The following is a 14,329-nucleotide window of genomic DNA, read 5'->3' on the forward strand; positions in this document are numbered from 1 at the left end:
AACGCCAGTGACTGTCTGTCCGCAGTCTCCAATATCATGTCCGCTCTCTATCTGAAACTCAACCTCTCCAAAACTGAACTTCTTCTGCTCCCGCCGTCTACTAACCTCCCTAAATCTGACATTTCCTTCTCCGTGGGTGGTACCACAATAACACCCCGGCAGCAGGTGCGCTGTCTGGGTGTTATGTTTGACACCAATCTCTCCTTTACATCCCATATACAATCCCTTGCCTGCTCTTGCCACTTACACCTAAAGAACATCTCTAGAATCCGCCCTTTTCTCACTATGGAAACAACAAAAACCCTCACTGTTGCATTGATCCACTCTCGCCTGGATTACTGCAACGCTCTATTAATTGGCATCCCCGTCACTCGACTATCCCCTCTCCAGTCCATACTCAATGCAGCGGCCAGGATCGTCCATCTGGGTAATCGGTACTCGGACGCGTCCGCTCTTCACCAGTCCTTACATTGGCTGCCCATTCATTATAGGATCCAATTCAAAGTACTTGTTCTCACCCACAAAGCTCTCCACAGTGCGTCACCCCCTTACATCTCTTCTCTCATTTCTGTCTATCGGCCTAGCCGATCGCTGCGCTCTGCAAACGACTTTCGACTAACCTCTGCACTAATCCGTACCTCCCACTCCCGACTCCAAGACTTCTCCCGTGCTGCTCCTATCCTCTGGAATGCTCTACCCCAAGAAATCAGGACTATCCACAATTTGCATAGTTTTAGGCGCTCCCTCAAAACACACCTGTTCAGAGCGGCCTATCACATTCACTAATCAAAGTCATTCTCTGTGTAAGTGTGCGTGCGTAGCCCATTCACTATCTCCATCCATCCTTCACTCCTGCAAGATGGCTGGACCTTCATTGTAAATACATCATTGTAAATACACACCTGTACTCTGTATCTCCCTCACCTCATTGTAGATTGTAAGCTCTCACGAGCAGGGTCGTCTTATTTTGTCTTATTTTGCTTTAATTATTGTATTGTTAACGTTGTTACTTATGACTTGTGTTTTGAAACTGTTAAACTGTAAAGCGCTGCGGAATATGTTGGCGCTATATAAATAAAGATTATTATTAACACCCGCATGTCTTGCAGGTGACAGCTACACATGCAGGGATTCCCTTTTTTTTTGTTAGACAATCCCTGAATCTGTTTCGGATGTCAAAAAGCCGCGAGACATGCAGCCGCGGGGATTCAGACATTGTCTTCGGCATACTCGAAAAATATCGGTTAGCACACGAGCATGGATAACACCTTATCTAAGCACGTTCACTCGTCACTTATGTGTATACGTGTATGTATGTATATCTCTATCCTCTAATAATAATCTTTATTCTTATATGGCGCTATCAGTATGTCTGTGGAGTGTGTGTGTATGTGTATGTGTGTGTGTATATGTATATATAATATATATAAAATAAATATTTTAATTTTCAATTTATTTAGTTTTTTATTTAGTTTTTTTGTAGTTCAATTTAAATATTTTTTTTCAATTTAATTTTTTTTTTTTTTTTTTTAAATTCTCACTTTTTCTCAGCATGCAACAGGAAAGTACCGTACAACTGGTTAAAAAAGATATATAACTTGTAGGAGTAATCTGTATAGAGAACCTGGCTGATCCTGCACACGGTGACATCGCCTATAGGCTATTCATTCCTGCGTGCCATCGTCGGCTCGTCTATCTAATCCTGTTACCTGACCCGTGGGAAATGAAGAAAATTGTCTGCGTCTTGTGACGGAGGAACGACCTAAGCACAACGCCTTAATTACAGTCTACTTTTCCTGGCTTTTGATATGTGTTATATCAGAGAAATGGCGGATACTTAGCTCCCCGCTGCTTCTTGTTCTGCTTTTAATCTGAACGCTGCACTAGTGTCATTTACACCCCGAGTCGCAGAAATTGGCTATAAATCCACACTATTATATGCAAGCCTTTCCAGACTCATACGTGTGCTGTACTAATACCGTGCAGATACCAGGATTTATTAATTCCTCGACATCTAGATGCTATTTCTTCCAGATTACCTCTTATGCTGCAGCTGGCGACTGTTATTGCAGTGAGTGCAGCACTGGAAGTGGCCAGTAGATGTCAGCACTCTTCCTGTTCCCCATGATAGGTGTATGAGCCCTGCTGATCGGCCACATGTCCCAGTGATAGGTGTCGCCCGCCCAATAGGAAAGTGAGCTGGACTACAATACTCCTTTATCCTTTCACCAAACTAGATTGTACTAGTTGCTACCCCTTTAACTGCTTCTGTTTATATCCATTTAAAGGGTTTGTGTCCATTTTCATAACTAGATCTTGTTGGATTATCCTTATAAATACGAGTACTTTTGTAATTTGTGTTAAAATTTTCAGCCGTTCTTTAGTCATTAACCCTTTTGTTTATAACTCGTTGCCTACGAGACCTGCTGTGGTGGTCGGTATCCAAGGCAACGAGCTGTAAGCAAAAGAAAAGCATTAAAGGGAATCTGTCACCTACCCTTTGGCGGGCGATGAAAACGAGGTCGGTCCAGTCCGATGGGCGGTGTTCCCGATGTGTGCCGCCTCCCCATCCTTGCCTGCCGTCCGCAGGTTATTGCTGAATTGGAGTAGGTGTACTCCATCTTTTGCGCGTGCGCTAAGCATTCATAGCTAGCGCACGCGCAGTATGCTTTGCCCAACTGCGGGCAAAGCTGAAAAGTCGGACTGCGCATGCGCCGGTTAACTAAGCCCCGGAACACAGCAAAATACTTCCGGGGCTTAGTTAACCGGCGCATGCGCAGTCCGGCTTTTCGGCTTTGCCCGCAGTTGGGCAAAGCATGCTGCGCGTGCGCTAGCTATGAATGCTTAGCGCACGCGCAAAAAATGGCGTATACCTACTCCAATTCAGCAATAACCTGCGGACGGCGGGCAAGGATGGGGAGGCGGCACACATCGGGAACACCGCCCATTGGACCGGACCGACCTCTTTTTCATCGCCCGCCAAAGGGTAGGTGACAGATTCACTTTAATATCTCAAGAACAGCTGGAAATTTTAATAGGAGTAAATTGCAAGAGTGCTGGTCTTTGCAAGCTTCATCCGACAATACTCACCTATGAAAATGGGAATAACCCCTTTTAAGTGGCCGATTGCGCGACTCAATCCTTTACGTCTATCGTCGGCCCACAACGCTGTCATCTTCAGGCTGCTACGAAGCTCAGCCAATTACTCTGCTTCATAGGAGAGCAGTAATTTTCTGTAGTATTGCAGTATATGGAATAAGTAATGTAAAAATAAAAGAACATTCTTAAAGAAAAAAAGTAAAAAAATCCAAAAGTCTAAATTTCCCCTTTTCGTAATCCCCTTTTTACCAGCATATTTAATATCGCCGCATCCATAAAAGTCCAATTTAACAAAATATTTAAATTATTTTCAGGAGACGATCCGCACGGCCTTGGCCATGGGAGCCGACCGGGGGATCCACGTAGATTTGCCTGCCAAGGATGCTGAGATGCTTGGACCTTTCCAGGTCTCCAAGATCCTTGCCGCTGTGGCCAAGAAGGAGAATGTGAACCTGGTGCTGCTTGGAAAACAGGTGTGTGTGTGTGTGTGTGTGTGTGCACGCGCCTCCTTCTTACCGCCCTGTGGGCCTGATAGCGTGCAGCCATGGTTTGTGGTTATATGGCACCAGTCTGGCAATGTGCTGAGGAGGCCTCTTCCAAAATGGTGGCCTTCATATCCGGCTCCAGGGTGAGTTCTCTGCCCTATTGCTGCTTCTCTCTCCTCCTCACTCTTTTTACCTCTGTCTTCCCTCCTAGGCCATCGATGACGACTGTAATCAGACCGGACAGATGACCGCTGCTCTCCTGGACTGGCCTCAGGTACCTCCAACCTAGGAACGGGCCCGAGAGAAGTATCAAGAGCTTCATCTCTGTCCTCAAGACATTAGCGGGTCACCCAGTGCTTCTAGCTTCATGATGGAGAGGCGTTGTGGAAAGGCATCTGTCAGTCACTTGCTGGGTGTCTTGTCTCCTGGCAAGCAGCTGACATGACCGACCTTGGGAGTGCCTCCTACCCCTTGAGGTGAAAGCGAGAGATACTGGATAACCTCTTTAAATGGAACCGGTCAATTTGTTTCATGCTGGATAGACAGAAAATCATGACTGGTTTCCTCAGTAAAAAAAGGGTGTGCCACTTTGGAGGAAACCCGGATAGGAGAGAGGTCCGCTCTGACTTTTCGCCCCACCAAACCTTGCTTGACTGATTTCCCTTTTATTGACAGGTCTCTCAAAACAGCTTTGGTGCGGTTGGCATGAGACAGTTGACAGGTTTCCTAAGTTGTCCCAACTTGGCAAGTGATGGCCATTCCATGAGCTTAACGTGCTGACTGCTGGGACCCTCGCTGTCCTGGAGAGCGTGCCCGTTTGGAGCCGGGTGTGTCCATCACTCCAAATGTGAACTGAAAATTCAGAGACTCCTGTTTGGGATTGGTTAGACCCCTTCAGCTGTCAGAAAGTTATCATTTGTCCCGTGGATAAGTAATGTGTCCCCATAGAGGATTCTCTGCCCATAGTGGCCCCAATTTCCCTTCTCTGGAGGAGGGACACCTCCACCCATACCCCATGGGCCTTCTACCGCTGCTGTCCCCACAGTTTGTCATTTATGGAGGCCTCTGGGTGCGAGAGAGGTCGTGTGGATTTTTACCTCATCTATCTTGCTTGTCCGGGAAGAATCTTTGCATCTCTTCTCCCATTAACCTCGACGTTCTCTCCCCAGGCCACATTTGCATCAGAGGTTAAAGTAGAAGGCGAGAAGTTAACGGTGGTCAGGGAAATAGATGGGGGTCTGGAAACCATAAGCATGAAGCTACCGGCCGTGGTGACTGCAGACCTGCGACTAAACGAACCACGTTACGCGACTCTACCCAACATCATGGTGAGAAAAGTGATCCCGGGGTGTGAACACTTAGTAAACGCCCAGTACTGCCCCCCTGGGACTAGCGTATTAGGCAATATTTTTGGAGCTGCAATTTTTATCCGCTGCTTTGCGTAGAGCTCACGCGAGGCGCCGTCTGTCTACATGAGCTCTAATTAGTGCAGATGTTCCGACCATGAACCGTGCAGCGCGAAGCCTCCGCCCGTCACCGACTCTGCGCTGGACACGTGTATGAGCTTCCTGGAAATGAGAGCCGTAATGAGACGTACAGGGGCTGGGGTCCCCCTGACCGGGTCACTGCGTATTAACCCTTAAAACGGAGCTTGCCACATGGGGCCCGGCCCTGCTGCCTCACAGACATTCTCCATTTTTGTATTTTTTTTTTTTTTTTTTTGGTCTTAGAAAGCCAAGAAAAAGAAGATTGAAACTGTGAAGCCGTCAGACCTGGGGGTGGACACGACGAGCCGCGTGCATATACTGAGCGTAGAGGACCCGCCGCAGAGACAGGCCGGGGTGAAAGTGGAAACAACGGAGGACCTTGTGAGCAAACTGAAGGAGAGCGGTCGCATCTGGTGAGTGGGAGAGGCACTGTCTCTCGTCAGACCGCTACTTAAAGGGGCGTTCCACCAGAAGACACATAGGATTCAGAATAGTGACTTCAGACTTTTAGCAGAAGACTGGACAACCCCTTTAAATTTGTTCACTTGCGACTCGGATGGTGACGGCACTGGAAATGGGCGGGGGGCAAAAAGTTGTAATACGCGACTGCAACTCCGATCTCCTATTGGATCGCCATCGCGTTAACCCTTTAGTCGCTGACCGTAGCATTTAACGATAGAGGCGAAAGGAAAGTGCGGACCACCCGAAATGTAAAAACACACAGAGCAGAGGAGTCCTCCGACCTCAGCGCTTTAACCTCTCGTTTATCCCAGCGCGGTGTTGCGCTCATCTGCTGCCACACTTCGCCTCTCCAATTAGACAATTAATTAATGTCGCTGGGTAATTGAGGCTGTCACGTTGTGATGTGAAGTGTCTCCTGCCAGGGGTGGAGGAGAAGGAGTAGGAGAGGGGCGAGGAAGCGCCATCAATATTTTGGTGCCTAATTTGATAAATCTGTTTTTAATGATGTTTTGTTTAGAGGTTTTCTGGTGTGTCACGCTCGCACAGACGGAGCGATGAACGGCGTCTTGGGCCTCGCTTGCCGTCTGAGATAATATTGGAACGTGGCCTCATAAAACCTACCTGCACTGGTACATTGTGAAAAACTTTCAGCTTCTGGAATATTACATGGAAAGGTGGGAAAGCTCAGCTCCCAGCAGGAGAAAGTAGTGCTTTTGGCCTCTAGGTCCCTGAGGGATCTCTAGGGGGCATCGGCAGCGAAACACATCAAGTATTTTAGGTTAATTGTCGTCTGAGCCAGCGGGCGATCAGCTGATACCCCAGACATGAGAAGCGGAGCTGCGGCAGTGGGGAGGGTTAATACTGCCAGGTTCTTGTCACTTCTGAATTTTTGTAACAGCACAGCAGCTGTCATGTCAGGTCACGCCGGGTGGCGAGTAACAGCTGCGGCGGTCCTCCTGCGGATGTCATCACACACAAGATGCTGAATCTCCGACTCGTGCTGCCGCCTGACAAGTGACAAAGCAAGCAGCGACACATCCCCTCGATCCACAAGCTGGTGCCGGTAGAATGGGGCCTCCCAAATATCATGGGGGGGGGGCGATTGTAACTGTGCCACCTGGGGGCCGGGGGGGTGACTGCCAATACCTGGCCCCTACTATGCACTCTCTGACTCTGTAGAGGCCGTGTAACATGGCTTCTTTCTTGGGAAAGGGGCGGCTGACGTCCTGATTGCTGCTCCACAGGGAAAACAATGTCAATGCGGTGTCCCCTTCCTTCTCAGGTTTGGTGGGGTTCACGGAGCGTAGCCCCCCCGCCCAACACAGTGATGATGTATCCTGCATATTTCCTAGTTACTGACCCCAGACGTAGAAGCTGGAAACTGGTCCTGTGATCACAAGATCCCCCAACCTTAGTCCTTAATATTGGCCTAGTAAGTAGGACATTAGTTTGTCCTCTTCTGTAAACAGCCCAGCTTTCCTAGACTCCAGAATGCCAGCTTTATCGTAACTGGACAAGGATGCAGTTTTGGGAAAGCTGGATGACTCATGTTCTTCAGCTGGATACAGGAACGACTCCCTGCTATCGCATAGGTATTAATGTGTCTTCTTATATCACATTCTGTTTAGAACACCCCATTCTGTTTAGACACCCAGCTTTCCAGGCTTCAGAAAGGAAAATCAGGCTGGGCCACTTCCTGTGGGTCCCTTTGCCATTCTGGAAAAACTGGATTTCTATTTCCTATAATGGCTGCCATATACGGTCACCCAGCTTTCCTGGAGTCCAGAGTGATGAATCAATGTATTTATCATTCATGGGACATATCACTATATAAATACTGTACAGATTTATCACTAGGGACTCTGGGAAAGCTGAGTGAGTGTCTATGGCTGTCATTATGGGAAATGGTAATCCAGCTTTTCCTGAGCCTTAAATAAACAAACATGGATTTAGTGATTTTATAATTATCATTGAGATCACTGTATAACGAGATACACAATTAATCTGGACTCTGGGAAAGCTGGGTGCATAAAAGCAGCCATATATACAGTCGTCCAGCTTTCTCAGGAATGGCAGATCACTTTTTAATGATGGAAGAGACGTCTGTGCGTAATGGACCAGTGGGTAACTAGACATGTTTACTTTTCAGGAGTTTAGAAAAGTTGAGTGACTAGTCCTATTATAAATGTGCAGTCGTATAAGTTGTCACCATAATTGTGCGGTTATTTAATTCTTGCACCATTTATCTGCATTATTAGACAAGGCTACCATTCAGGGCTCCAGTAAAGCTGGGTGACAATAGAAATCACTGCTGTTGCAGTTCCCAGCGTCCTTGGAATGGGTCACATAGCTTTCTTAGTATCTAGAATGGTAGATTTGGTGGTTAATCCATCGGCATAGACATCTGATGTGGGCGGCCATTGTGGTCGTCACCCAGCTTTCCTAAAAGTGGAAGTTTTTATGTGCCGTTGTTGTTTTCCAGATTCCAGCCATCGCTGCCACTTGTGCTGCAGATGTCAGAGGAGCGGGTTTGGTCACAATCGGGCTGTACCGTCCCCACCACCAATCGCTGCCTTGCCGGACCACCACCGGTCACGATTGTACCAGCCGCAGAAACCGGCAGAGGAGAATCCAATGGAGATCAATGTGGTTTTTGTTTTTAGTCTTTTCTTTGTAATTATACTTTGCCTATAAATAAACCTTCCTCCTTTGTATGTCCGGAGCCCGGCATCCTCATGATTATTTAATAATGAGGTCCTGTTTGGGGGGGGACACGTAAGCCACGCCGAGCAGATAAAGGAGCTATAATGTGAGTGCGGCCATGTGTGACCCGATCCTGGATCCCGGGGACGTCACTAAATGATCAGTCTGTAATTATCTGTACAACAGAGGCGTCTGTGTCACCACCGCATGCTCTGCAAATGGCCGACATTTGCTTCTTTCCTTCGAAATATTTCCATAATTGTATGCTGGTTAATTTCTCAATATACTGTAAGTTTTGTTTTTCTGTTACAGAGCACCAAATCCGATGCAGCGACCTAGAAATATGGATCTCTGCAGCCACCACTAGGGGGAGCTCTGGAGATACTTTGTATACAGCAAAACGCTTATTAAAACACTATATAGTGAGCTACCACTAGTAGTGGATGGGAGAGGTGCATGTTACTGTGTTTAACCCATTCTTTACTCTTGACTAGATTTTTATAAACCACAGAAAACACTACTTAATCCTGGCCACGCTCCAGATTTATGCAGGTACTTGAGCGACAAGTTCTTGTTGGGGTAGGGGTCCCGCTTGGATTTTGATTTCTTCACCTTAAGAATGAAAACTTACATTTTTTGGGTGATGGGGCTATTTTAATTTTTTTTTTTGAGTGGGCTACGAGCTATACTTTTTTTTTTTTTTTTTCTTTAAATTTTGGGACCCATGCAATTTTCTAGTCTTTTTGCTTCATTTTATTTTTTATTATTGCAACAAAGTGACAAATTAAAAATTGTACCATTTTAGTTTTGTAAATTTTTTTTCCTGTTTTTGGTGTTCACCATACAAAAAATCATATTTTAGCTTGGATATTTATGTATCCAGCAATATCAAATGTATTTTTCTTGTTTTTCTTTTCCTGTTTTGTGAAAGAGAGTGCTTATGAGCAGGTTTTTTTTTTTTTTTTGTTTTTTTTTATTATCCACCCCCCCCAGGGGACTTGAGCATTACACTGCAATAATGTAATGCAGTGTATTGTAAAATCTCCCATGAAGCCCAGACTTCATAGATGAACAAAACATGTCAGATGCCATTAGCTCCACGCAATAGTGTTGTAAGGAGAAAATAAAATGCCTAAACCAAGGGGCGTTGTGGAGTAGAATGTGCCATATTCATTAAGAAATTCATACCCCTTAATGAATTTGGTGCATCTTTTCTGGCCTGACTATGGATTACATTTGCAGAAGCAGCAGCATAAAAGGACATTTATATAACAGTACTGAGCAATGTAGATGCGATTCCATATCTGGTGTAAGAATTCTGCACATCTTATTTTCTGACTACGGAACACATGTTCAGAAGCAGCAGCATAAAGCAGGGTTGTGGAGTCGGAGCCCATTTTGATGGAGTCGGAGGTTTGGCTTACCGACTCCACAGCCCTGGCATAAAGAACATTTATATGACAGTACTGAGCAATGTAGAGGTGACTCCATCTCTGGAGTGAGATACACTTATGAGAAAGCAGGAACCTGATCTTTGAGTATGTTTGTGCTTAACCGATTTGCCTTTCTTGATGACTTTTTTTTTTTTTACCAATCCCAGAAACCCCCTTTTTACAATAATGAACTTTAAACTTGATGAAAAACATTATACAGCAGCACTGAGCAGTGTAGATGTGAATCCAGACATGCAGTGAGATGAAACCCTTACTACTAAGCACCAGTAGCATTTCTCACTCTACTCCTCCCCTTTATTAGACTTCAACTAGTAGCTGTAATCCCCTTCAGGTGGAGGAGATAGAAATGGCTCATAAGTGGAGAAAGAAGCACATTTCTGTAATATATTACAAAGTTTCTTATATTCATGAAATATTGACTTAATCCACATTTTCAGAAGTGACTGTGACCATGTTAGATAAGTGGACCTTGTAAATCGACTCTGACCCGTAAAAAAAGTTACGGGCAAGAAACACAATAAAAAGTTTTTCCAAGTGTTTTTCCTTCTCCTGTTGTATAACTGGATCAGAATATTTTTTTCCCCTCTCATCCCTGATGTGGTTGTGTAATACACGCCACTAATTTCTGTACTGTATATTCTCAGTGACCTGCGCCTTGTCATGTATCGCAAATATCCCCCACTGTTGTCTCGTATTTCCTGAAGGTCAATGTCATTAACAGTGGAAGGAATAATACGGAAACTCACGTAAAAATTATTTGCTGCTTTAGTAATTAAGATTTTTTTCCTCTGCTTCAAAGCTGCTTATCAGCTCCCGGGTTTGAGGTTTCAACTTCAATTATTTTTTGGAGCTTATTTACCTTGGAGGAAAGCAGAAAAGTCTTATTTCAATCATGTTAAAATTAGGAAGATGAAGACGACCTTGGCTGTGGGGTTAAATCAGATGAGAATCTAAGAACTATAAAAATGCAAAGTGTTTATAATCAGCACTAAATAAAATATTACCTTTATTATAGCAGACGTACATGTATCATTATACACAGAAGATACTCAGGTTATACCAGCATGCTCCATATCACTGAATGTAAGAAGTATAACATACCAGCATTGCATAAAGAATTATACTATACATAAAGAATTATACTCTCTCTCTCTCTCTCTCTCTCTCTATATATATATATATATATATATATATATATATATATATATATATATATATATATATATATATATAATATATATACACAGTGTTATTAATCTCAGTAAGTTTACAGTTAATGCAGTGCTCACTGGTGACAGTTATACACTGGGACTCTGTAGATAGTGTACAGATAATGCAGTAATTACCAGTGATAGTTATACACTGGAACTCTGTGAGTGTATACTATATAGTGTAAAGTTAATACTATCTGGAGCTCCAGTGTGTAACTCACTGGTGATCACTATTATCAGTACACAGTTACAATACATACTACCTACAAAGCTCCAGTGTATAAGTGTACAGATAATACAGTGATCACTGGTGAGTTATACACTGGAGCTCTGTAGGTAGTGTAGAGATAATACAGTTATAACAGGTGACAGATATACACTGAAGCTCTAGATAGTATTAACTTTACACTATATACTCGGTGAGTTATTCACTGGAGCTCTGCAGTGAGTGTATAGTATATAGAGCTTCAGTGTATAACTGTCACCTGTTATAACTGTATTATCTCTACACTACCTACAGAGCTCCAGTGTATAACTAAGTGTACAGATAATACAGTGATCACTGGTGAGTTATACACGGGAGCTCCGTAGTGAGTTTATATTGTAAAGTATATAGTGAAAAGTTAATACTAGCTAGAGCTCCAGTGTGTAATTGTCACTGGTGATCACTGTGTTATCAGCACACATAGTTATACCCTGGAGCTCTGTAGGTAGTATGTATTGTAACTAAAGGGGGTTTTACACTAAGCGATATCGCTAGCAATATCGCTAAAACGTCACTGGTTTTGTGACGTTATAGCGATATTGCTAGTGATATCGCTATGTGTGATTCTTACCAACGACCGGCTCCCCCGCTGTCCATCGCTGATCGCGCGAGAATGTCCGGCTCCATTTCTCGTCGGGCACTTCCTGCTGGGCTTCCTGCTGTGACGTCCAGCGACGCGTGGAGGCGGGTGGGAGGACGCAGGATCGCTGTGTGTGAATGGTAAGTATCGTGCACTGCGTCGCTGCTGCATCGCTGTGAGATCTTTCTGTATGAAAGCTCACTAGCGATGCACCAGCGATCCTGACCGGGTCGGATCGCTGGTGCATCGCTAAATGTAAAAGGGCCTTAAGTGTACAGATAATACAGTGATCACTGGTGAGTTATACACTGGAGCTCTAGATAGCATATAGTGTATAGAAAGGAAAAACACAAGGGTAGTTGTATATGTGCTGTGTATGTATGTATGTGTGCAGTGTGTATAAACGTGTGTATATACAATATATAGTGCCCACAATCTGGCCATTGAGGTCGGCCGACGCAGACAGAGCTATAAGCCCAGTGAAGACAAGCTGTGCCAACGCTGTGACCTGGAGGATGAGACCCAATTGCTACACTGCACCAAATACTCGGCAGTGAGGGACACTCACCTCAGGACACTAGCCAATCTCTTCCCGGATTTCAGCTCCATGAAGAAGAAAGCGAAAACATCCTGGTGGGGGAAGAAAAAAGTGTGGTGGACAAAGCTGCACAGTATGTGAGCGTGGCCATAGGCTGCGAGAAAGAACACCATGATATGCCATGAACTTCCTTAGCTCCCACCCTGTACCCCATCCATCGTTCCTACAGTCCCCTCCATTATCCCCACAGTCCCTACTACCTATTCCCTACTGTACATGTGCTTTGGCAAAACTAATGTTTATTTGGTCCTGCCAATAAAGCTTTGAGTTTGTGTATGTGTTGTGTGTATACACATGTATGTGCTGTGCATATATACATGTATATGTGTATCTACAGGTATGGCCATATGCACATCCTGAGTATTTGGTGAGTTACCCCAGTATTTGTAAGCCAAAGCCAGGATTGGAACGGTCAGAGGAAAAGTATAATAGAAGCACATCACCACTCACCACTCCTGCATTTTTCAACCACTCCTGGTTTTGGCTTACACATACGGAGGTAAAGACCTCACCAAATACTGAATGTGTGCATGTGGCCTAAGTGTGTATGTGCTGTGTGTAAATACTTGTATGGGTTTGTTTACACGTGTATGTGCTGTGTGTATATAAATGTATGTTTGCATGTCTATACACGTTTGTGTATGTGCTGTATATGTACATGTGAGGTGCATATACACATGTATGTATGTGCTGTGTGTGTGTATATATACAGTATATATATATATGCACTGTGTATATACAGTACATGTATGTGTTGTGTATACAGTACAGACCAAAAATTTGGACACACCTCATTCAAAGAGTTTTCTTTATTTTCATGACTATGAAAATTGTAGATTCACTCTGAAGACATCAAAACTATGAATTAACACGTGGAATTATATAATTAAAAAAGTGTGAAACAACTGAAAATATGTCTTATATTCTAGGTTCTTCAAATAGCCACCTTTTGCTTTGATTACTGCTTAGCACACTCTTGGCATTCTCTTGATGAGCTTCAAGAGGTAGTCACTGGAAATGGTCTTCCAACAGTCTTGAAGGAGTTCCCCGAGATGCTTAGCACTTGTTGGCGCGTTTGCCTTCATTCTGCGGTCCAGCTCACCCCAAACCATCTCAATTGGGTTCAGGTCTGGTGACTATGGAGGCCAGGTCATCTGGCATAGCACCCCATCACTCTCCTTCTTGGTCAAATAGCCCTTACACAGCCTGGAGGTGTGTTTGGGGTCATTGTCCTGTTGAAAAATAAATGATGGTCCAACTAAACACAAACCGGATGGAATAGCATGCCGCTGCAAGATGCTGTGGTAGCCATGCTGTTTCAGTATGCCTTCAGTTTTGAAAAAATCCCCAACAGTGTCACCAGCAAAGCACCCCCACACCATCACACCTCCTCCATGCTTCACGGTGGGAACCAGGCATGTAGAGTCCATCCGTTCACCTTTTCTGCGTCGCACAAAGTCACGGTGGTTGGAACCAAAGATCTCAAATTTGGACTCATCAGACCAAAGCACAGATTTCCACTGGTCTAATGTCCATTCCTTGTGTTCTTTAGCCCAAACAAGTCTTGTCTGCTTGTTGCCTGTCCTTAGCAGTGGTTTCCTAGGAGCTATTTTACCATGAAGGCCTGCTGCACAAAGTCTCCTCTTAACAGTTGTTGTAGAGATGTGTCTGCTGCTAGAACTCTGTGTGGCATTGACCTGATCTCTAATCTGAGCTGCTGTTAACCTGTGATTTCTGAGGCTGGTGACTCGGATGAACTTATCCTCCGCAGCAGAGGTGACTCTTGGTCTTCCTTTCCTGGGGCGGTCCTCATGTGAGCCAATTTCTTTGTAGCGCTTGATGGTTTTTGCCACTGCACTTGGGGACACTTTCAAAGTTTTCCCAATTTTTCGGACTGACTAACCTTCATTTCTTAAAGTAACGATGGCCACTCATTTTTCTTTACTTAGCTGCTTTTTTCTTGCCATAATACAAATTCTAACAGT

At 44.5% G+C, this 14,329-nt stretch overlaps 1 protein-coding gene across 3 annotated transcripts in view; it reads left to right on the plus strand.

Annotated features, from left to right (window-relative positions):
• ETFB (electron transfer flavoprotein subunit beta) overlaps positions 1–8,255 on the plus strand; it is a 32,020-nt gene extending 23,765 nt beyond the window's left edge. For 2 of the 3 annotated variants that reach the window (XM_073570590.1, XM_073570588.1), the window contains exons 3-6: positions 3,414–3,572; positions 3,796–3,858; positions 4,754–4,912; positions 8,016–8,255. In XM_073570590.1, the coding sequence (XP_073426691.1) occupies positions 3,414–3,572; positions 3,796–3,858; positions 4,754–4,912; positions 8,016–8,210 (576 nt within the window). In that variant the 3' untranslated portion in view covers positions 8,211–8,255. Of the gene's footprint in view, positions 1–3,413; positions 3,573–3,795; positions 3,859–4,753; positions 4,913–5,314; positions 5,485–8,015 lie in introns of all 3 variants that reach the window. The other variant, XM_073570591.1, reaches the window with a different exon arrangement.
• Positions 8,256–14,329: the final 6,074 nt, after the last annotated feature.

Source organism: Dendrobates tinctorius, unplaced genomic scaffold (assembly GCF_039654945.1).
Source record: "Dendrobates tinctorius isolate UK_male_01 unplaced genomic scaffold, ASM3965494v1 ptg000028l, whole genome shotgun sequence".
Taxonomy (NCBI): domain Eukaryota; kingdom Metazoa; phylum Chordata; class Amphibia; order Anura; family Dendrobatidae; genus Dendrobates; species Dendrobates tinctorius.